We start from the raw sequence: 24,614 nt of genomic DNA, 5'->3' as shown, positions 1-24,614 counted from the left end.
TTTGTTTGTTTCTTTATTTGAGATGGAGTTTCAAATAAACTCCGCGATCTTGGCTCACTGCAACCTCTGCCTCCCGGGTTCACGCAATTCTCCTGCCTCAGCCTCCTGAGTAGCTGGGATTACAGGTACCTGCCACCATGCCTGGCTAATTTTTTGTATTTTTAGTAGAGACGAGGTTTCTCCATGTTGGTCAGGCTGGTCTCAAACTCCCGACCTCAGGCGATCTGCCCGCCTTGGCCTCCCAAAGTGTTGAGATTACAGGGATGAGCCACTGCGCCTGGCCCCAGCTTCATTTTTCTATGCTCTACACTGACCCATTCTCTTCTGTTAACAGTTTTTCCTCAAATGAGCTATAATAAAATTGATTAGGTTTAGCTATTAATTGTGATATTCTAGTCCTGCCTCCCGTTGATTTACGTTTTAAATATTTTATTTTTGTTTAGACAGAATCTTGCTCTGTTGTCCAGGCTATAGTGCAGTGACACGATCTTGGCTCACTGCAGCCTCCACCTCCTGAGTTCAAGCAATTTTCATGCCTTAGCCTCCCAGGTAGCTGGGATTACAGGCACACACCACCATGCCTGGCTAATTTTTGTTATTTTTAGTAGAGATGGGATTTCGCCATGTTGACCAAGCTAGTCTCAAACTCTTGACCTCAAGTGATCCACCCACCTCAGCCTCCCAAAGTGCTGGGATTACAGGTGTAAACCACTGCACTTGGCCTAAGTTATAAGTATTTCTTTTTCCTTTTTTTTTTTTTTTTTGAGATGGAGTCTCACTCTGTCGCCCAGGCTGGAGTGCAGTGGCACGATTCAGCTCACTGCAACCTCTGCCTCCTGGGTTCAAGCGATTCTCCTGCCTCAGCCTCCCAAGTAGCTGGGATTACAGGCGCGTACCACCATGCCTAGCTAATTTTCTTGTATTTTAGTAGAGATGGAGTTTCACCATGTTAGTCAGGCTCGTGTCAAACTCCTGACCTTAGATAATCCACCCACCTTGGCCTCCTAAAGTGCTGGGATTACAGGTGTGAGCCACAGTGCCCAGCCAGTTTTAAGTATTTCTAAACCCTTTCTATTCCCCAAAATGAAAACAGCTTTGGCTAGGTGCGGTGGCCCAGCCTGTAACCTCAACACTTTGGGAGGCTGAGGTGGGCGGATCACTTTAGCTCAAGAGTTCGAGACCAGCCTGGGCAACATGGTGAGAACCCCCCCCCCCCCATCTCTATCAAATAAATAAATAAATAAATAAATAAATAAATAAATAAATAGTTTTAAAAATTAGAAAACAGCTTTATAATTATAAAAAGTTGAAATCACCTAAGAGGACCCCTTTACTATTTTAATAAGCATCTTTCCACATATCTTTCTATGCATTTACCATATGTAGACATTTATTTATAAATTTACATAGTCCTATTATAAACTTCCCAGCATCCTAGTAGTAGCATTATTCCATAACATGTTATGAATACCTTTCTGTCAATAAATCTATATCTATGATGTAATTTCTAATTAACCTACTTATGGTTGTTCCAGAATGTTTTAAATGAGTCCTTTACTGCTGGACGTTAGGTTGTTTCTTTTTTTTCTTGCTATGGTGCCCAGGCTGCAGTGCAGTGTCTACTCACAGGCCTGAGCACAGCACACGAAAGCCTCAAAGCTTCTGAGCTCAAGTGATTCTCCTGCCTCAGCCTACTGAGTAGCCCACCTCATTTGGGTTGTTTCTAATTTTTCAATATTATAAATAATGTTGCAATAAACATACATTTCTATAAATATATATTTGTGTATAGTTCAATTTTCTCCTCAGGACAATAGCTCTAAATCCTGGCTGCACATTAGAATCAACTGGAGATCTTTCAAAGCCCATGCTCCACCTCAGACAAAATGAATCAAATAATTTGGGAGTAAGGCTTGAGCATCAGTATTTTTTTTTAAATGCCTCAGATGGTTCTAATGTGCAATCAGGGTATAAAGTTCTCTAAATCCTCTCTACTCAAAGTGTGGTCCATGGACCAGCGTCATCAGAACCACCTGAGAGTTTGTTAGACCTGCAGGAGCTTGGGCCCCACCTCGGACCTACTTAGTCAGAATCAGTAGTTTAACAAGACCCTCAGGTGATTCATATGTACAATAAAATCTGTGTCATACTGGTCTAAATGGAGTTTCTGGGTCAAAAAATAATCACATTTAAAATACATACTGACAAACATCCTCCAGAGAGGTAGTACCAATTTATACCCAACACAGAGAATGAAGATGTCTATTTCTCCATACTCTCAGCAACCTTAGATATTATCAATACTTGTCCTTAGCAATGAGGTGAAAAACAACCGTGTTTTAATTTGCATTTCTTTGATTACAAGTTAAACTGAACATCTTTTAATATGCTAACTGGCCATCTGTACAGCTTCTTTTGTGAATTGTTCTTTGTCTATTTTTCTATTAAGGTGCTTGTCTTTTTCTTACAGGTTATTAGAACTCTCTGTATATTAGGTATATAAACTTTTTGTTTATCCAATATATTGCAATTATTTCCACCTGGTTTGTTGACTTTATCCTTGTTCAGGCATTGTTTGCAGTAAAGAAGTTTTACATTCTTAATTCCCAAACTTTATGCTTTGGTATGTTTTTTGGACTATTCGGGATTTTTTGTTTTTTGAGACAGGATCTTGCTCTGTCACCCAGGCTGGAGAGTGATGGTGTGAACACAGCTCACTGTGGCCTCAACCTCCTGGGCTCAAGTGATCCTCCCACCTCAGCCTCCTGAGTAGCTGGGACCACAGGTGTGTGCCACTGCACCCAGTTAATTTTTATTTTTTTTGTAGAGATGTGGTCTCACTATGTTGCCCAGGCTAGAAACTCTCTATTATGTTCTATAATTCTTTCCATTCTTATGCCAATGCCCTATTCTGTTTATTGCAGCTTTATACTATACCTTAATATATGGTAGGACAAGTCCCTCCTCCTGACTTCTTTTACAGCATTGTTTCATCCATGCATTTATTAAAAGTCCTTTAATTTTACTCCACTATACAATTAGTAGTATTCAGTAGGAGAGTGGATTTTACTTACTTAACTCCCACAGGAGCAACTTATTTCTGAGCTCTTGGGGGGCACCTCACTATAACCCACTTCCAATACCAACATATACGAGTACATAACATTACCATTAGCATTCAGAAAGGAGCCAAAAGTAATGTATTTGGAAAAGAGCAATTGAAATTTATTCCAAAAATTTCCTTTTTTTTTTTTTTTTGAGACGGAGTCTCACTCTATTGCCCAGGCTGGAGTGCATTGGCATGATCTAGGCTCACTGCAACCTCTGTCTTCCGGGTTCAAGCGATTCTCCTGCCTCAGCCTCCTGAGTAGGTAGGATACAAATGTGCACCACCACGCCCGGTTGATTTTTGTATTTTTAGTAGAGATGGGGTTTCACCCTGTTGACCAGGCTGATTTTGAACTCCCAACCTCAGGTGATCCACCAGACTTGGCCTCCCAGAGTGCTGGGATTACAGGCGTGAGCCACTGTGCCTAGCCTTATTCTGAAAATTTCTAATAATGCAAACTTTTCAAGGGTACTCTAGTAATTTCATTCAACAGTGTATCAATGTTTATAAATCATCTGTGGGTCTAGAACTTGCTACATATTCTCTCTGCTTTCTCATCTTGAAGGACTTAGTACATTCTAAAAACTTGACACAAAACCCATAGAATAGATATGGAGATTGGGATGAAGTTCATAAAGGACGTGTCATGACAGTGTCAGTCTGCTTTCTGTTGCTATAATAGAAACCTAAGACTGGGTAATGAAGAAGAAGAAGAGGAGGAAGAAGAGGAGGAAGAAGAGGAAGAGGAAGAAGAGGAAGAAGAAGAAGAGAAGAAGAAGAGAAGAAGCAGAAAGAAGAAGAAGAAGAAGAAGAAAAGCTCGAAGAAAAGAGAAGAGAGGGGGGATGAAAGAGGAAGTACGAAGAGGACGGCAAGGAGGAAGAAGAGAAGAAAGAAGAAGAAGAAGAGAGAAATTAAGAAGAAGAAGAAGAAACGAGAAGCAGCCGAAGAAGAGACGAAGAAGAAGAGAAGAAAAGAAGAAGGAAAGCCGAAGAAGAATCCAGAAGAAGAGAAGAAGAAGAAGAAGAAGAAGAAGAAGAAGAAGAAGAAGAAGAAAGAAGAAGAAGAAGAAGAAGAAGAAGAAGAGGAAGAAGAAGAAGAAATGTAGGAGTCAGGAGACCTGCCCCTAACCAACTTGGACCTTGGTAGTAGCACATCCAGTTGGGGGATGGCAGGGAGAGCTATCTGCCCTGTATAGGCAATAAAAGGGTGCATTTGACCAGGTACAGTGCCTCATGCCTGTAATCCCAGCACTTTGGGAGGCCAGCGCAAGCAGATCACTTGAGGTCAGGAGTTTGAGACCAGCCTGGCCAGTATAGTGAAACCCTGTCTCTACTAAAAATACAAAAACTAGCCAGGCATGATGGCACACATCTGTAATCCCAGCTACTTACGAGGCTGAGGTAGGAGAATCACTTGAACCTGGGAGGTGGAGGTTGCAGTGAGCCGAGATAGCGTCACTGCACTCCAGCCTGGGCAACAGAGTGAGACTCTGTCTCAAAAAAAAAAAAAAAAAAAGAGGCCGGGCGCGGTGGCTCAAGCCTGTAATCCCAGCACTTTGGGAGGCCGAGGCGGGCGGATCATGAGGTCAGGAGATCGAGACCATCCTGGCTAACATGGTGAAACCCCGTCTCTACTAAAAAATAAAAAAAATTTAAAAAAATAAAAAATAAAAAAATACAAAAAACTAGCCGGGTGAGGTGGCGGGCGCCTGTAGTCCCAGCTACTCGGGAGGCTGAGGCAGGAGAATGGCGTAAACCCGGGAGGCAGAGCTTGCAGTGAGCTGAGATCCAGCCACTGCACTCCAGCCTGGGCGACAGAGCGAGACTCCGTCTCAAAAAAAAAAAAAAAAAAAAGAAAAAGAAAAAATTGTATTTCTTACAATTCTGGATGCTGGGAAGTCCAAGGTCGAGAGGCCACATCTGGTGAGGGCCTTTTTGTTGCATCATAACATGGCAGAAGGCATCACAGGGCAAAAGGGGGTCACAAGAGAGAACCAAAGTGGCTTTATTTATAACTAGTCAATTTCCATGATAACCCATTAATCCATTAATGCGTTAACACATTCAAGAGGATTGAGTGCTCATGACCCAATCACCTCTTGAAGGCCCACTTCCTAATACTGTTGCACTGGGATTCAATTTCAACCTGAGTTTCAAGAGGATAAACATTCAAACCATAGCAGTAAGTTTTAACTTGAAGTTGGCCCTTGGTTCACTTTCACAATCCTGAAACTTTGCTTAGGGCACTCTTAAACTATAATCTCAGGGTAAAGCTGTTGGTGGAAGGGCTGAGGCAGGGTTTGCTTGTCTGACACCCCAACATAAGCTACTGTGTTTTACTGTAAGTATGCAAATTAATGTTTAATATGATCTTGGGAAAGTCATGGAACCCTCTTTGGGTAGTCTCTTCTTTTGTAAGTAGTGATAATAATATCCAACTTTTAGTGTTATTGTGAAGATTAAAAATACTCAGTTAACAAATATTTGTTGAGCACCTAATATGTGCAGGTTCTGTGCCAGGAGCTGGGGATACCTCAGTGAACCCAGACATGATCCCTGGCCTTGTGGAACTTACAGTTGTATGTAAGTTCCACAGGTGGTGGTAGAACATTCTATTGGCTTTTAAGTGTGCTATATGCTATGAAATTAAAATGTGGTTATGGGCTGGGCGCAGTGGCTCACGCCTGTAATCCCAGAACTTTGGGAGGTCAAGGCTAGTGGATCACGAAGTCAGAAGATCAGGACCATCCTGGCTAACATGGTGAAGCCCTGTCTCTACTAAAAATACAAAAAATTAGCCAGGTGTGGTGGCACGCACCTGTGGTTCCAGCTACTTGGGAGGCTAAGACAGAAGAATCGCTTGAACCCAGGAGGTGGAGGTTGCAGTGAGTCGAGATTGCGGCACTGCACTCAAGCCTGGGCGGCAGAGCAAGACTCCATCTCAGAAACAAACAAACAAAAAAAGTGGTTATGTGTGTTGGCAGGGAGAGGGCAGGCAACGAAAAATGGGAGTATCTTACAGAGGGCCCTAATCTACTCTAAGGTTCATAGACTTCAGGAAAACTCCCCGAGGAAGTGAAGTGTAAACAACTTAAGAACTGAATAATGAGGTCCCTATGAGGAAGGACATTCTGGGCAGGGAGAACAGTATGTGCCATGATGTATTTGAAGAACTGAGAGGAATCCAGTTATGTCTAAGAGCTATGGGCAAAGATCTTAACAAGGAAATAAAACAATTATTTTTTCATGATAGAAAGATCATTGTAGAGAAAAAATTAGAGAAGAGAGTATTAAAGAAATCTTTAAAAAATGTAGCTCAGTTTGTTTTACCCCACTCTGTCCCCTTACTTAGAACCTTCCACTGGATTTCCACTTTTTGCCATGGTCTATAATTCCCCTGCTCAGTCTCCAGCCTCACTTCATCTCCTATCAGCCTCCCTACAGGTTATTCTACTCTACCAGCCTCCCCCCAGATTAACCCCCACCACCACACCGGCCTTCTGCTGCTCTAATTCGGTGTTTCCTGTGGGGCCTTTGCACTTGCCATTCCCTTGCTGGCATGTTCATCTTCCAGAGTCACAAGACTGGCTCCTTGTCATCATTCCAATCAAAGCTCAAGCGTCACTTCTTCAGGGCAAATTTCCCTTGAATAGCCCTAGCTAATGTTAAGTTGCTCCCCAACCCAATTATCACTTTAACCTATTTGTTTTCTTCATAGCTTTTACCATTTGTTCATTTAACTCCAGGACAGCAGGGACTCTGCTTTGTTCGCTATCACCCCGGCACCTAAAGTAGCATGTGGAACATAGGAGTCATTCAAAAAATATCTGTTGAATGTGAGACTGAATGGAAGCAGCCACTTCAGGAGGCTGTTGCAATGGTCCAGGGAGGAATTAATTATAGTCTGGATTAGTGCAGTGGCAATAGAAATGGAAAGAAATGGGCATAAAGGACATAGATTTTGGAGGCCTCTTGAATAGCTGGGACTACAGATGTGCACCATTGTGCATTGCCAATGATTGATTTTTTTTTTTTTTTTTTTTGAGACAGTGTCCTGCTCTGTTGCCAAGGCTAGAGTACAGTAGCACAAATCATGGGTCACTGCAGCATTGAACTCCTAGGGTCAGGCAATCCTCCTGTCTCAGCCTCTCAAGTAGCTAGGACTATAGGCGCATGCCACCACACCTGGCTAATTTTTAAATATTTTATAGAAACAGGGTCTTGCTATGTTGACCAGGTTGGTCTCAAACTCCTGGCCTCAAGCAATCCCCCCCACCTTGGCCCCTCAAAGTGCTAGGATTACAGATATGAGCCAAAGCACCCGGCCTAATTTTTTTTTTATGTAAGGAGTAAAGGAATGGCAGAAGAGTCAAGGATGACTCCTGGGTTTCTGGTTTGAGTGGCTGACTGGACAGCAATACCACTGAATGGAAGGGGAATGCTGGAGGTGGAGAAAGTTAAGACTATGAGTTCAGTCCAAATGGAGACATCAAATATATGGGTAGTAATATGAGCTAAGAAGAGAAATCTAGTCCTAGACACAAATCTGGGAGCTGTCAGTATATACATAGACACTAACTGAAGCCATGGGAGTGAACAAGGTCTCTTAGAAGAACTTGCAGTGAGAAAAGATAGAGGTGGAACCCCCAAAGGAGGCTGAGGTGGAGTAATCAACAGAGATAGAAGGAAAACCAGAGTGTGACATCAGGAAAGCCAAGGGAATAGGTAAAGAGCAAATGACAAGGAGGCCAAAGTGTCCATCAGATTTAGGAGTAAGAGTCGCTGTGATTTTTTTCATTTTTTCTTTTTCTTTTAGACACTGTCAAGCTCTGTTGCCCAGGCTGGAGTGCAGTGGCAGGATCTCAGCTCACTGCAACCTCCACCTCCTGGGTTCAAGCGATCCTCCTGCCTCAGCCTCCTGAGTAGCTGGGATTACAGGTATGCACCACCACACGCAGCTCATTTTTTTTTGTATTTTTGGTAGAAACAGGCTTTTGCCATGTTGGCCAGGCTGATCTCAAACTCCTGACCTCAGGTGATTTAGGATTAAAGGCGTGAGCCACGGCACCTGGCTCTGTGTCACTGTGATCTTAAATGACTACTAGAGAACGGAAGTAGAATTCAGATTCTAATGGGCTGAGGAGCTAGTGGGAGGTAAGGCACTAAAGATAGCAGGTGTAGACAACTCTCTCAAGAACTCTTGTTGCAATGGGAGGAGAGAGATGAGACAGTAGCTGGAAAACTAGGTGAGATCTAGGAAATGCTTTTTAAAGATAGGAAAATCCAAGTGTGTTAATGCTGATGAAAAGAAAAGAAGCCAGGCTCAGTGACAAGAGCCTGTAGTCCCAGCACCTTGGGAAACTGAGGTAGGAGGATTACTCAACCCCAGGAGTTTGAGTCCAGCTTGGGCAACATGGTGAACTCTGTCTCAAAAAAAATGAGGGGTGGGTTGAAGCTACTGAAAAGAGAAATGATAACCTGGGAAGGATAACCCTGAGTGGAAAAAAGATGATACTGGCCAAGGACAGGAAGAGAGACACCTCCTTCAGTATAACAGGAAGGAAAGTGAAAAGAATAGGTGTAGAGTAAGTCCATCTCTAGTGCAGGGCAGACTGCTTCACCTACAACTGTTGTTCTGTTCTACACAGATAGATGTGGCCATGTTAGTAGTTTTGGTTTGGTGGCAGGCAGCTGAGTTCATTCCCATCTGATGGCTTCTATTTTTTCTGTAAAGTTGGAGGTAAAGTCATCTGTTAAGAGTTTATGCAAAGTGAAGGATGGAAGTCTGAAATAGATGATGAGAATGGGAGAAGACGCATAATAAAGAAACACAGTAGCTGGGCACGGTGGCTCACGCCTATAGTCCCAGCACTTTGGGAGGCCCAGGCAGGCGGATCACTTGAGGTCAGGAGTTCAAGACCAGCCTGGTCAATATGGTGAAACCCCGTCTCTACTAAAAATACAAAAATTAGCTGGGTGTGCTGGCATGCACCTGTAATCCCAACTACTCCAGAGGCTGAGGTGAGAGAACTGCTTGAATCCAGGAGGCAGAGGTTGCAGTGAGCCGAGATTGTGCCATTACACTCCAGCCTGGTTGACAGAGTGAGACTCCATCTGAAAGAAAAGAAAAAGAAAAAGAAAAAGAAAAAAAAGGAAAGGAGAGGAGAGGAGAGGAGAGGAAAGGAAAGGAAAGGAAAGGAAAGGAAAACACAGTGTGACTGCTATGTGCAAGAAAAGGATTAATGTTTATAAGGTAACTGGCACATCACAGTTGCTCTATAACCAATAAATAATACCTGCCAACATTATAATTGTTAATATTGGCCAATATTACAGTCACTGGCCAGACAGAAGTCTACCCTAAATAAAGGAGATTACAGTCCTTATCAGCAGGAACTTGTATACTAGGACTTGTAGCCTTTATGAATACTAATAATTAATGCCATAATAATATAGCTCATCATTTATCATGATATGTCTGCTATTGGTCCTTACATTTGTACATATGTTGGTTTTGTCTCATCGATTAGAATATGTTTTATGAGAGGAAGATGGTGTATTTTAAATCCTTGTATCCTTTAAATTTTCTTCACCCAGGCCAGGAGCAGTGGCTTGCACCTGTAATCCCAGCACTTTGGGAAGCTGAGGCAGGAGGATGACTTGACCCAGGAGTTTGAGACCAACTTGGCAACGTAGGGAGACTTTATCTCTCCTAAAAATTGTTTTAAAAAATCCAGGCGCACACAGTGGCTCATACCTGTAATCCCAGCACTTTGGGAGGCCAAGGCGGGTGGATCACCTGAGGTCAGGAGTTCAAGATCAGCCTGACCAACATGGTGCAACCCCATCTCTACTAAAAATACAAAAACTCGCCAGGTGTGGTAGCAGGCACCTATAATCCCAGGTACTTGGGAGGCTGAGGTGGGAGAATTGCTGGAACCCGGGAGGCAGAGGTTGCAGTGAGTCGAGATCATGCCATTGCACTCCAGACCAGGTGACAACAGAGAGACTCCGTCTCAAAAAAAAAAAAAAAAAAAAAAAAAAAAAAAAAGCCAGGTGTGGTGGCCCATGTCTGTAGTCCGAGCTACCTGGGAGGCTGAGGTGGAAGGATCGCTTGAGTCCAGGAGTTCAAGGCTGCAGTGAGCCATGATCGTGCCCTGCACTCCAGCCTAGGCAACAAAGTGAGATCCTGCCTCTAAGAAAACCAAACTTTTCTTCACCTAGTTTTATTTATAAACTAATTCGTTTTCGGGTGTTTTTTCTCTGGTTACAACAGCAAGCAACTGTTTCCTTACTTTAAAATGGTCAAATAGATTTATACCTTCTTATTTTATCTGTGCAGGCTAAAATTTCTGAGTGCAAAGAAGTATGAATATAACCATCTACAATAAGAACTATTCAGTTTTCACAAACAAAAGACCTACTATTTACTCACCAAGACAGAATAATAAAATGTTAGCTGACTAGTACTGCACAACAGCACAGGGCTTCTAAGAAAATGTTTTTATTCATCGCCAGGCACAGTGGCTCACGCTTGTAATCCCAGCACTTTGGGAGGCCAAGGCAGGCGGATCATTTGAGGTCAGAAGTTCGAGACCAGCCTGGCCAACATGATGAAACTCCGTCTCTACTGAAAATACAAAAATTAGCTGGGTGTGATAGTGTGCACTGTGGTAGTGCAAACCTGTAATCCCAGCTACCTGGGAAGCTGAGGCACAAGAATCACTTGAACCCAGGAGGCAGAGGTTGTAGTGAGCTAAGACGGTACCACTATACTCCAGCCTGGGCAACAGAGTGAGACTCTGTCTCAAAAAAAAAGAAAGTAAAATGTTTTTATTCATCATGAAGATTTCAAACTGGAGATAGGTGAAGGTATATAAAAAATCTGCATGGCCAGGCCTCACACCTGTAATCCTAGCACTTTGCGAGGCCAAGGGAGGCAGATCATGAGGTCAGGAGATTGAGACCATCCTGGCTAACACGGTGAAACTCCATCTCTACTAAAAATACAAAACATTAGCCAGGTGTGGTGCCATGCGCCTGTAGTCCCAGGTACTCAGGAGGCTGAGGCAGGGGAATCGCTTGAATCCGGGAGTTGGTGGTTGCATTGAGCCAAGATCGCACCACTGTACTCAAGCCTGGGGGACAGAGCGACTCTGTCTCAAAAAAAAAACAAAAACAAAAAACAAAATAACTGCACATGTGCATCTGGCCAGTGGTTACAACAGGCTAAATTAGAGACAATGCTATGATCTTAGTGGTACAATACAAAATATATGGAGATAATATTTGTTCACCTTAATGAGTTCAAACTAGTTTAGGACTTTATTGCTACCTGTACTTACTTTTTTTTTTTTTTGAGACAGGGTCTCACTCTGCACCCAAGCTGGAGTGCAGTGGTGTAATCATGGCTCACTGCAGCCTCAGTCTCCTGAGCTCAAGTGATCGTCCCACCTCAGCCTTGTAAATAGCTAGGACTATAGACATGCACCATCATGTCTGCCTAATTTTTTAATTTTTTATAGTGACAGGGAACTCCCTCTGTTACCTAGGCCAGTTTCGAATTCCTGGGCTCAAGCAATCCTCCTGCCTTGGCCTCCCAAAGTGCTGGGATTATAGACGTGAACCACCACATCTGGCCACTACCTATACTTTGATTGTGTGAGCCAATTCTAGCTGGAATGGGAATATGGCACTCTCAGCTGTAGTTCTGTTATGAGACACAGATGACTGGTACCAGTATGTATAATGGGTGGTAGCAGTAGTTGCATATTTGTCAGAAATTGAAGCCTCTTTGGATGGCAGTTCTCCCCACAACTCCCAATAACTCAAATTCAGAAATATATCTTACACAGCAAAATCTATTAAAAGTAAACATTTTATTATATAACAAGAGTTAAAGTTTTTGAAAATTAACATCAACAAAACCAAAGCCATTCTAGGCACAACCAAAAATTTTTACAATCAAAACTACCTCTCACTTTTCAGAAATCTGACTGAAAACAAATGGTTGAATGTGCTGCTAACAGAGAGGGCCAAACGATGATGTCCATTGTGGCAGCTGAACAAAGGGAGACTTACAAAACTGGAACTGCTGCCCTGATAGCAACTGAAGCAGAAAGAGAAGAAAGTAGCTCACAACCAGGACACTTAAAACTCAGGCCAGGAGTCCATCTACGATCCAATTACAGTCAGTCTGACAAGTCACTCTGATCCAGCACGATTATCCTATGCACATGTTTTTTAAAGAACAAAAAAGGAAGTTTCAAGTTGGTGTGTATGTTTTTCAAAGACACAAACCACATCCTCTTTCTACTCAATTAAATTCAAGGGAAAGGGATTTTAGTCTTTATAATCAAGGGCGATTATGACCAACAGTGTGTCATGGAAAGGCAAAATTACTAAAAAGCAATTCACAGCAGCATCTTCTGTATTCTCTCCATATTAAAACTGTTCTTTTTTTTTTTTTTTTTTGAGACAGAGTCTTGCTCTTGTCCCCCAGGTGGAGTGTAATGGCGTAATCTCGGTTCACTGCAACCTCTGCCTCCTGGGTTCAAGTGATTCTCCTGCCTCAGCCTCCCCAGTAGCTGGGATTACAGGCACCTGCCACTATGCCCGGCTAATTTTTGTATTTTTAGTAGAGACGGGGTTTCACCATGTTGGCCAGGCTGGTCTCGAACTCCTGACCTCAGGTGATCTGCCCACCTCGGCCTCCCAAAGTGTTGGAATTACAGGTGTGAGCCACCGCGCCCGGCCTAAAACTGTTCTTATGCTGACTCTATCACTTATTTAATCAAAGTTGGCATTAATTTCATTTTACATTTTAATTAACTATAAACAGTAACATTTTAAAAATTGAGCAACTTTGTCTAAATTCAAATCTTTGTCATTAATGTGTATTTAGACACTGGTAAATGTTTTTAATTCTGCTTCTGTTGTCTATAAACATGACTTTTGATCTACAAACGTCTCATATCTCATTACCTGGATGATTCGGACCAACCTAGTCGCTTCCAAAAACAGGGTTTTAGTTCATCTTGATGAAATATAAGAGGAAGGAAAAAACAACACGATTATTTTCTAGGTCAAAGGGTGCCAGTATTCATATTAGTGCTCCCTCTCATTTAGGGTAGACTGTTTTACCTACAATGGTTGTTATATTCTGCCAGATAGACTCTTTCTAAAAACACAGTTTATGGGTTCCCCTCCTAACATTCTATAGTTTTCTGCCATAGCAATGGACACTAATGACACTAATTCACAAAGCCCCTGTATTATCTTCTCAGTGAAATCAATACTATTAATAGCTAAATATCTACATGCTCTAGGCCCTGTTGCAGTCAGGGTTCTGGAGGAGACAGAATGTACCCATGGCTGATTCAAATAAAGATCCTTAATGAAGTGACTACATACAGACGTTTATTTAGAGTTAAGGGAACAAACAAGGAATGTCAAGGCATCCAGTGATTAGCAGCAGTGGGAAGCCTAAGTCTGAAGGAACTGAGTGTTGGAGATGAGAGGTCAGTTACCAGAGCCTAATGAGAGCTGGAATTGGGATGAATGGGCTGCCTACAGAAGCCGCACTTGTGGAGGGACACCAGTTCTACCAGGTACAAGGTGCTGAAGTAAGCAGGGAGGCAAAGTAATACCCCCAGCTTCTCTCTAGCCCCCTTAATCTTCTGCTGGGGCCTGTCATTGGCAAACAGGAAGTCCAGGAGATGTAGTCCACTAGGGTCAGCATTCTGCACAAAGCAGGGCAGAGATGGGGAGAATGAGAAGGAAATCAGGAAGGGATGAAAGGAATACCAGTTGATCTGAAAGAGTTAATGTCTCTTACTTCCCTGAGTAGGAAGAACTTAAATATGGGACAGCATCATTATAAAGGGCATATCAGAAGCCTTCAAGTTCTATCAAAATAGTTTTAAAATTAAGGTTAATTTATAATTTTCACATTACTTGTAGACTCCATTTAAAGCCCATAAATGTGATTTCTTACTGGATTTTGAAGCATCTATGTGAGCTAAATTTAAAACTCTTTTGAAGATGTCGGACAATTAGAAGCAAAACATCGGCTGGATGCAGTGGCTCATGCCTGTAATCCCAGCACTTTGAGAGGCCAAGGTGGGCAGATCACCTGAGGTCAAGAGATTGAGACCATCTTGGCCAACATGGTGAAACCCCGTCTCTACTAAAAACACAAAAATTAGCTGGCGCGCACCTACAATCTCAGCTACTGGGGAGGCTGAGGCAGGAGAATTACTTGAACCCAGGAGGCAGAGGTTGCGATGAGCTGAGATCGTGCCACTACACTCCAGCCTGGGCAACAAGAGTGAAACTGTCTAAAAAAAAAAAAAAAAAGAAGCAAACGTCTCTCCAGACAATGTGCAAGATAATGATGATGACACTGGGCAAAAGCTTGCTTTGGAAATAGAATTGGATGTTATTACTGTTTTTGTGATAAAGCTATGATTGGCAATTAACAGAAAACCTGGGCTGAACTGCAGGGAAAAATAAATTATCAAAGGCAGGAGGATTATGTATAGCATCTGGGAAACATTTCTAAATAACTTTGATGCACATCAAAGCCCAAGGACTACAGACTACATTATAAACACTCATTAATTCATACCTTCTTCAGAAGTCCCTAAAACACTCTCTGATTTCCTTCTCTCTCGCGTGATGCTATCTTCCCTTTTTCTCTTGTCTTCACCAACTTCTTGATCTTTGATATTTGTCTCCCTGTAACAACAATGATTTGGGGAATCAAAACATATGCACAACAGCCAAGAAAACAGGACTGTACTCAAAACAAAACAAAAAAAACAAACAAAAAATATAATAGCTAGCACTAACAAGAGTGTTCTCTATGGACCAGGCATTGGTTTAAGTGCTATAATTTAACTCATTTAATTATAACTATATAAGGTAGTTACCACTCCCATCCCGATTAAGCAATGAGAAAACTGAGGCACACAGAAGTTAAATTACACATCTAATAATTCCTGGAGCTAGAATCTGACCTCAGACTCAGTCTGCCCTAGACTCTGCTTTCAACCACTATGCTACATTGCCTCAAAGGAAAAAAAAAGGCATTTTACTTAAATTTTGATTGGTGTCCTTTTCAAAACCATCATTTATTTTATCATCTTATCTTCATTTCCCGAAACTCTCTCCTAAGTGAAATATGTAAATAATTTAAGTACCTCAAAATTTAAGACCACGTTTGTCAATCTATTAAGCAGAAACCATCCCCTCGACCCAACTGGAAACTCCTTATAGGCGGAGCCATTTTATCCCTCTTCGTGGTACCTCCAGCCCCTAGCACAGTGCTTTGGACATTGTCAGTGCTCAGTGGATGCTGGTTGAACCAAAATAACATTGTTTAGGCATTATTCTGTTTTCATGTGGTGGATAGTCAAAACAAAATATGTAAAATGAGAGAGAAAATAAAGCCAGCTACAGTGAAAAGGATTTTTCCCCTCTTAATATTTTCCCACTAATAGAATCACAGACTCAAGAGTTGGAGGAGGCCTTTGGGTTATCTTCTGCCCCCGTTCAAATGCCCGAGACAGGGAATCATCCAGCCACTGCCTGAGCAGCAGTAACCATTACTAAAGTAAGTGTAAAGGCAGGCAGCTGTTCCCTTTATCAGATAGCTGTGGCTATTAGGTTTGTGCTTTACTGAATAAAAATCTGTTACTCTGCAATTTCTAGTCACTAATCAGTCTTCTGGGGCAGAAAAGTAAGCTGACTCTCTTCACTTCACAATATTTCAGGTATTTGAGGGCAGCTATCAAATTCTCCATTCCATCTGCTCTTCTCAGGCTGAGCTTCTCAGCTCCTTCAGCTGTTCTCATATGACATGGTTTCCAGATCTCTGACTGTTCTGTGGCCACACTCGTGTTTGTTAATATCCCTTTTAAAATGTGATGCCCAGAATGGAGCCCCACATGGGTCCTAGGACTCCTCTAAGCAGCATATTACTGTCATCTGGACAGTACATTTCTGTATATCCAGCATCAATGCTGCATTGACCTTTTCAGCACTTCATCAAACAGGCCTCACAGAGTCACTGCCCATGCCTTCCTCAGGAAGAATTTCTTGACTTCTCATCATGTCTCAAGATGCATGGCTCAGTACTGGGCATACAAAAATAAGACATACTTCTTGCCCTCAGTAAAATTATAGTGAGCAGAAGCTTCTGATGAAAACTTAAATTAGACCAGGTCTCACACATTCTGTAATTTTGGATCTTTGACCTTTATCTTTTACAGAATCTAACATTTCCACCTGTCAAGATGATTTTGAATCCTCAGACTATTACTCATCACATCAGCATTCATTCCTAGATTTGTGTTATCTAAAAATTTGATAAGCATGCCTTTTCTGATTTCATTCAAATGACTGATGAAAATGTCAAAGGTAGCAGGGTCAAGATACAGCAAACTTAGAAGCCTCTGTCTATACTGATATGAATCTGCTAATAAATATCTTGAGTACTGCGGGTGGTCAGAGGAAGAGGGGCAAATATGAGTGTAGACAGGTGGAGTCAGGACTGGCTTATCTAAATCAATGTAATGCCATTACCAGGCATTCATTCTCCAAGAAGTCTAAAACTTAGCCCCACTTCCCAAAAAAGAAAAAAAGGATTCCCTCTTGGGGAACAATAACCTTTCAGAGCCCTTGGGAAGGTCTTGTAGCTCCATGGTCTCCTCAGGTGGCTGCAGCCATCTTTCCAGGTCCTCATCCAGAGTAGAGTGAGCTCTGTTCAAGGACAAGTGAAGAGGATGGAGACAACAGTCATTTCCCATCTCCCTTGACAAAGATGCATAACACTTTAGAGTAGAAAGGACCTTAAAACCTGTGCTTTCACTATACGTATGAAAAATGAGAGTTCAGTGAGATTGTGTCTGGAGTCATAGAGGTCACTTAGATCTGACTGAAATATGCACTGGTTGGGCGTGGTGGCTCACACCTGTAATCCCAGCACTTTGGGAGGCCGAGGTGGGTGGATCACCTGAGGTTAGGAGTTTGAGATCACCCTGGCCAGCATGGTCAAACCCCATCTCTACTATAAATACAAAAATCAGCTGGGCATGGTCGCATGCACCTGTAATCCCAACTACCTGGGAGGCTGAGGCAGGGGAATAGCTTGAGCCTAGGAGGTGGCAGCTGCAGTGAGCCGAGATCTGCACTCTAGCCTGGGCAACAGAGCAAGACTGTCTCAAAGAAAAAAGAAAGAAAGAAGAAATATGCACTAAAACAGTCCTTTAACCCCTTGACAAAAAGCCTTAGCACCTATTAAGATCACTGCTTCCCCAAGTCTGATGGCAGACTCTGTTCTCAATTCTAGGTCACTGAGTCAGTTTTCTACCTGAGGCTAGAACTATACATGCTTTCCTACATTTTTTCCCAAGAAAAGGCTAGAAGATGCAGGGTAGAGTATTTTAAGAAGGCCTGAAAATCCTGCCCATCTGAAAAAATATCTTCCACTCTGGCTTGGTGCCTAGATTGATCATTCACAGCACTGAGATGACTGAGCATCTGTGGAGCATCTATCTGTCGTCAGCACTGCTGGCCCTTTTGGAAAAGGAAGAGACAACAATAACAGTAGCTAACTTTTGATCACGGAAAAAGAGCTTAATTTTTTTTTTTTTTTTTTTTTTGAGACAGAATCTCGCTCTGTTGCCCAGGCTGGAGTGCCCTGGCACCATCTCAGCTCATTGCAACCTCCGCCTTCCAGGTTCAAGCGATTCTCCTGCCTCAACCTCCTGAGTAGCTGGGACTACAGGTGTGTGCCATCATGCCTGGCTAATTTTTTTAAAATATAATTTTAGTAGAGATGCAGTTTTGCCATGTTGGCCAGGCTGGCCTCAAACTCCTGGCTTCAAGTGATCCACCTACCTCGGCCTCCCAAAGCGCTGGGATTATAGGTGTGAGCCACTGTGCCCGGCCCCTGTAATGCCAGCACTTTGGGAGTTCAAGGTGGGTGGATCACTTGAGTTCAGGAATTTAAGGCCAGTCTGGGCAACATGGCAAAAACCCCATCTCTACAAAAAATACAAAAATTAGCTAGGCATGTTGGCATGAGCCTGTAGACCCAACTACTTGGCGGCTGAGGCAGGAGGATCACTTCAGGCCAGGAGGTCAAGGCTGCAGTGAGCGGTGTTCATGCCCTATTGCACTCCAGCCTGGGCAACAATGTGGGATTCTGTCTCAAAAAAAAAAAAAAAAAAAAAAAATTGCACTAAAATATTACTTATCTTGACTACTGAGTTTTTTTGTTGCTCCCTTCAATTTTGTATCCAAGGAGTGTATCTCCTGAGCTCACCTTAACCTATTCCTGGCCCCGAATAATAAGACAGAGGTGGTGAGCTGAAGTAGTTTACCCTACAACACAGGGAAAAAGAGAGCTCCAAATCAGGAACAAAGTCAGGTTTCTTGAGGCAACCTTGTACTTTTAGACTGAATTGTCTGGATGACTGCCCCCATTTTCTCTTCTAAGGCCTCTAACTAAAATGTTTTGAAAAAGACTGAAACTGTGTTTGCCTAATAAAATGAAGTAAAAATAAACAAACAAAACCCTAAAAACAACTCAAGAGAAAATAACAACAAATAACCCTATTAAAAAATAGGCAAAGAGCCAGGCATGGTGGCTTGCACCTGTAATCCCAGCAACTTGGGAGGATGGGGCAGGAAGATCACTTGAGCCTAGGACTTCAAGTTCAGCCTGGGCAACATAGAGCCCATCTCTAATTTATACATATATATATATATAGAGAGAGAGAGACAGATCATACATATATATGTATATATAGACATCATACATATATGTATACATATATACCTGTATATATATAGATCATACTATATATATGTATACATACACACATACATATATGCATACATACATACACACACACACACAGCAAAGAACTCAGACATTTCTCCAAAGAAGATATACAGACGGCCAAGAAGCATATGAAAAGATGTTCAAAATCACTAATCATTAGGGAAGGGAAAATCAAAACTACAGTGAGGCACCACCTCACACCCATTAGGATGGCTACTATATTAAAAAAAAAAAAAAGCCTCCACCCCCACAAAAAGAGAGAGAAAATAACAAGTGTTGGCAAGGATGTGGAGAAACTGAAACCCTTGTGCACTGTTGGTGGGACTGTAAAATGAGGCAGCTGCTATGGAAAATAGTGTGGCAGTTCTCAAAAAATTAAAAATAGAATTACCATATGATCCAGTAATATCATTTCTGGGTATATATCCAAAAGAATTGAAAGCAGGATCTCAAAGAGATATCCGTACACTCGTGTTCACAGTAGAATTCTTCACCATAACAAAAGGTGGAATCAACCTAAATATCCATCAACAGACGACTGGATAAATGAAACATATTTCTCAGCCTTAAAAAGGAAGGAAACGCTGACACATGCTACAACATGGATGAACTTTGAGGACATTATGCTAAGTTAAAATAAGCCAGTCACAAAAAGACAAATATTTTATGATTTCACTTATGTAAAGTATCAACAGTAGTGAAACTCAGAAACAAAAAGCAAAATGGTGGTGGCCAGGGTGTGGGAAGAAGAGAAAATGGGGAGTTTTTTTTCTTGTTTTTTGTTTTTTTGAGACAGAGTCTCACTTTGTCGCCCAGGCTGGAGTGCAGTGACACCATCTCGGCTCACTGCAAGCTCCGCCTCCTGGGTTCACGCCATTCTCCTGCCTCAGCCTCCGAGTAGCTGGGACCACAGGCACGCACCACCACGCCCGGCTAAGTTTTTGTATTTTTAGTAGAGATGGGGTTTCACCGTGTTAGCCAGGATGGTCTGGATCTCCTGACCTCGTGATCCGCCCACCTCGGCCTCCCAAAGTGCTGGGATTACAGGCGTGAGCCACCGTGCCCGGCGAAAATGGGGAGTTTTTAAATGGGTATAGAGTTTCAGTTTGCAAGATGAAAAGGTTTGGGACATTACTTGCACAACAATGTGAATATACTTATTAATGTGATTGGACCTTGCACTTAAAAATGGTTAAGATGGTAAATTTTGTTATCTACATTGTATCACAATTAAACATTTTTAAAGCAAAAAAAAAGTAACCCTTTAGGAATAGGGGCCATTAGGATAGTATGAAAGAGGACCACTTTTTTCCTTTCTTATTTGTCAATATTAGAAAAAAAAACTAATATAAACTAATACAATTTTTAAAATCCTTTCAAAAGTCCAGCTTTTCCTGTTACCTCTCTGTGTCCTCTCCGAGATCTCCAGTTTCATTGGACAAAAGCATACTACTATCTTCTTTTTTACTGTCAGTTTCTTGTTCTTCTAAGTGCCTTTGATCTAAAAGCAGTTGAAAGAATTTATTAGAACGAAAAAAAAAATTGAGAAAGGTTGCCTTAAAATAGAGTTCAAAAATTAAGGCCAATCAGTGGTCCCTGAAGTGTGCAATGCATTAGCTCCCCTCTTCCCATGAGAGCAGGGGGCCAGGTGGCAGTCTGCAGGCCACCTGTATTTGCAACAGCTGCTTCTGGGGTCTTGGAAGCTTTTCAGTGCCAGGTGAAGCTACAGGAAACCTTGCTTGTGCCAAGGCTCAAGGGAGACAGAGGAAGCAGAAGAAAGAAAGGGCACATAAAATAGGAGGCAAGCAACCATGAAAACAAAATGCACAAATTTACTTTGGGGACCATCTTGTTCTCCACTTGTTAGATGTTTCTAAGTTGGAGTTCCAGGAAAGGAATTTGGGTGGGGAAGGGATGTACCCTTTAATGTATGCCAAGCATTTTACATATGCTATCTCATTCCATCCTGCCAGCAGTCCTATAAAGGGAAGAGGACTAACATTTGCTAAGTATTTGAAAATGTTAGTACTTGTACATGGCTCTGTACATGGAGCTAATATGTACTTCATGAGACAGAAATTATTGTCCCCATTTTACAGATTAAGACAACTGAGGCTCAGAAACAGTAAAACAGCTTGCCATACAAGTAACTGTAAAGTCAGACTTGAGGTGGAGTTGTGCCTGACCTCAAGGTCACCCTTCCCTATATGTACCACTGTGTTGCCAAGGACAGCGTTACAAGAACCTGATGAAAAGGATCTAGGTAGTTCACTTACCATTTGCAGTGCCTCCTGCATCACTTGCTGTGTTCTCATGCAACACTGTGGATGAGCCCTGCTGCTGTTTCAAGAGCTCTGTCACAACACAAAAGGCAAAGGAAACATTTCCTCCCTTGCATGTCCTGCCATTCTCTAGAGCAGTGGTTCTCGAAGGGTGATCCTTAGACTAGCAGTATTAACATAACCTGGAAACTTGTTAGGAATTCTCATTCTCAGGCCTCATCTCAGACCTGCTGAATCAGAAACTCTGGGGGTCTAGCAATGTGTGTTTTTTTTTTTTTTTTTTTTTTTTTTTTTTTTTTTTTTTTGAGGCGGAGTCTCGCTCTGTCGCCCGGACTGGAGTGCAGTGGCCAGATCTCAGCTCACTGCAAGCTCTGCCTCCCGGGTTTACGCCATTCTCCTGCCTCAGCCTCCCGAGTAGCTGGGACTACAGGCGCCCGCCACCTCGCCCGGCTAGTTTTTGTATTTTTAGTAGAGACGGGGTTTCACCGTGTTAGCCAGGATGGTCTCGATCTCCTGACCTCGTGATCCGCCCGTCTCGGCCTCCCAAAGTGCTGGGATTACAGGCTTGAGCCACCGCGCCCGGCCCTGCAATGTGTGTTTTAACTAGCCCTTCAGGTGATTCTGATGCCTGATAAAATTTGAGAACCACTGCTTTAGGGCATTCCAGGTTTGAAAGGAATTCTTCAAGCATGACAAAATCCCACACAACACTCAAAATAGAAATGATGATGACCATACATAACACTTGCAGAACCCTAGGTGTCAGGTTCTGTTTCTAAGCACTCACGTACATTAATTCAGGATGAATGTTCACAATTAATCTTCACAACAACCCTCTGAAATAGACTGTGTTATTGTTACTGCTATTTACCAGATGAGGAAATTCAGGTTAAGGAACTTACCTAAAAATCACACAGACAGTAAGTGGCAAAATTGGGAACTGAATCCAGGCAGTCTAGCTCTAAGGTTTATGCTCTTAATCTCTATTTTATAGTCTCTCAAAAAGTAACATCAAAACAATCTAAATGTTTTCCCATCTCTATTCGCCTATATTTCATATTTTTTACCTGGTTTATGAAAAGACAGAAGGCAGGCTGAGCATGATGGCTCATGCCTGTAATCCCAGCATTTTGGGAGGCCGAGGCAGGTGGATCACTTGAGGTCAGGAGTTCGAGACCAGCCTGGCCAACATAGTGAAACCCCCGTCTCCACTAAAAACACAAAAATTAGTCAGGCATGGTGGCACACATCTGTAATCCCAGCTACTCAGGAGGCTGAGGCACAAGAATTGCTTGAACCCTGGAGGTAGAGGTTGCAGTGAGCTGAGATGATGCCACTGCATTCCAGCCTGGGCGACAGGGTAAAACTCTGTCTCAAAAAAAAGAAAAGAAAAGAAACAGAAAAGATGGAAAGCAAAGAATATCCATCATTTCCAGTTCCTAAAGAAATACACACCCTGGCCAGGAGCAGTGGCTCACACCTGTAATCCCAGCACTTTGGGAGGCTGAGGTAGGTGGATCACCTGAGGTCAGGAGTTTGAGATCAGTCTGACCAACATGGTGAACCCCATCTCTACTAAAAATACAAAACATTAGCCGGGCGTGGTGGCTCATGCCTGTAATCCCAGCTACTCGGGAGGCTGAGGCAAGAGAATTGCTTGAACCCTGGAGGTGAAGGTTGCAGTGAGCTGAGATCGCTCCATTGCACTCTAGTCTGGGCAACAAGAGTGAAACCCTGTCAAAGGAAAGGAAAAAGGAAAGGAAAGGAAAGGAAAAAGGCAAGGCAAGGCAAAGCAAGGAATACTCACTAGACTAAGACAAGCATCTGCTAACTCAGTATGCTGCTTTATCCTCAAAGTGCTCTGCAAAGCAGAGCAAGCTGGGAGGCAGCATAGACAAGCCACCCTGAGCTCGTTGGCATGGTCCTCTTCTGTGCTGGTGCAGGTCTTCTCCCTTCCTGCAGTGCAGGAAGCAGCTCTACCTGGCAGCCATGGGTGTCAAGGGTCTCCATAAGATCATTTAATACAATTTGAAATTTTAAAAATCAATTTTTGTCCTTGTTAAAAGTAGTGCAGATCTTAAACGATCATCTGTATCCTAGTTCCAAAGAACCTTCCACTTTATGCACCTGTCAGGAGCCTAGAGCTTTGGATGTGAGCCCTCCAAAATAGCAGTTGAGAGTTCCAGTAACTTCCCAAATGTCTCTTTAGGGGAAACAACAGAGTGATGATATATAGTAATTGGGCAGGCAAGCCCATTATCAGAAGAAACTACTCAAGTGCCCTCTGCCCTTTGTCTTTCTGCAAAATTACCGACCCATCTCAAAGTGCAGACATCACCTAGAAACCCATAAGCTAAATGAGGCCTAGATAATTCCCATAAGTGAAATGAGGGAAGGCTTCTGCAGACTGTGCTGGGGTGCAGCAGCACCATGAGGCCAGAGTCCATGACAAAGTATGGTAACACAGCTGCTGAAATGGAGGAGGTGAATGGAAGGTTTACACAGCAACTATAGAGGGAAGACAGCAGGATCCAGAGAAAAAGTATCAGCTATGGTCAAACTGCAAAGGAGCCTACAATACTGCCTTAAACCACGACCAAGAACAAATGATACTAAGAATCTACCTGAGCAGAACATGTGTGGAGTGACCTCCACTCTCAGCAGTTCTGTTATTTTAAGGAGAGCAACCGGAAAGGAGGAATTTGCAAGGGCTGCCTGGGGAATCCCAGATATGGAAAGCAAGGGTGGGAGTGTGGGCTCTAAAAGCCTGACCCAACAACCCTGTGACTCTACAACACTGTGGCACTGCAGGAGGGGTAGAGTGAAGCAAGAAAGGTCCTATGACCATGGAAAAAGAAAGAAACCAAGGAAGGTCTGACAGCACTGACTGGCTCCACCCACGTTCATCAGGCCAAGGGACAGGAGCTAAGGGTTATGACAATAAGCCTGGAGAGAGCTGTCCACTGAGTCAGACCTGAAAATTCTGATTTACCTCCTCCTTTATGAAACACAAAACCTCAGAGACCCTGAAAACCAAGGGGTGCCCCTCAGGAAATTCTCTATAGGTCCCATAACAAGAACTGGACTATCCAGAGTCTGATGAGATGCATTTTCTGAGGGTGAAGGGCTGGTTGGCCAGGCTGTCAAAAAGGAGCAGTCAGGTCTTTCCTAGGAAAACAGACCACCTGCCCCCAGTTTCCATAACCATGCAACATTTACTTTCAGCATCAGACCGGCTGGACAGGGCCAGCCAATCAGCTGCAAAAAATATTTGGTTGGTACTGCTCAGTCTCTGCCTGAAAATTCTGGTATCTTTAAGTTTTGTGCCACTGACTTCCCTGTTCTTAGGAAGGGGATTTATTCACAATTT

General features: G+C 42.7%; 1 protein-coding gene across 1 annotated transcript in view; it reads right to left on the bottom strand.

The window, feature by feature from the left end:
* Positions 1–11,971: 11,971 nt before the first annotated feature.
* Positions 11,972–24,614, bottom strand: part of TEX14 (testis expressed 14, intercellular bridge forming factor) — a 78,148-nt gene continuing 65,505 nt past the window's right edge. Inside the window, exons 26-31 of the mRNA XM_030923689.1 lie at positions 21,239–21,316; positions 20,364–20,463; positions 16,781–16,873; positions 14,739–14,848; positions 13,094–13,145; positions 11,972–12,337 (exon numbers count right to left, since the gene is read on the bottom strand). Of these exons, the coding sequence (XP_030779549.1) occupies positions 12,301–12,337; positions 13,094–13,145; positions 14,739–14,848; positions 16,781–16,873; positions 20,364–20,463; positions 21,239–21,316 (470 nt within the window). The 3' untranslated portion in view covers positions 11,972–12,300. The remainder of the gene's footprint in view (positions 12,338–13,093; positions 13,146–14,738; positions 14,849–16,780; positions 16,874–20,363; positions 20,464–21,238; positions 21,317–24,614) is intronic.

Source organism: Rhinopithecus roxellana, chromosome 19 (assembly GCF_007565055.1).
Source record: "Rhinopithecus roxellana isolate Shanxi Qingling chromosome 19, ASM756505v1, whole genome shotgun sequence".
Classification (NCBI taxonomy): domain Eukaryota; kingdom Metazoa; phylum Chordata; class Mammalia; order Primates; family Cercopithecidae; genus Rhinopithecus; species Rhinopithecus roxellana.
Note: the sequence above shows the minus strand (reverse complement) of the source record. Positions and strands in the feature narration are given on the sequence as shown.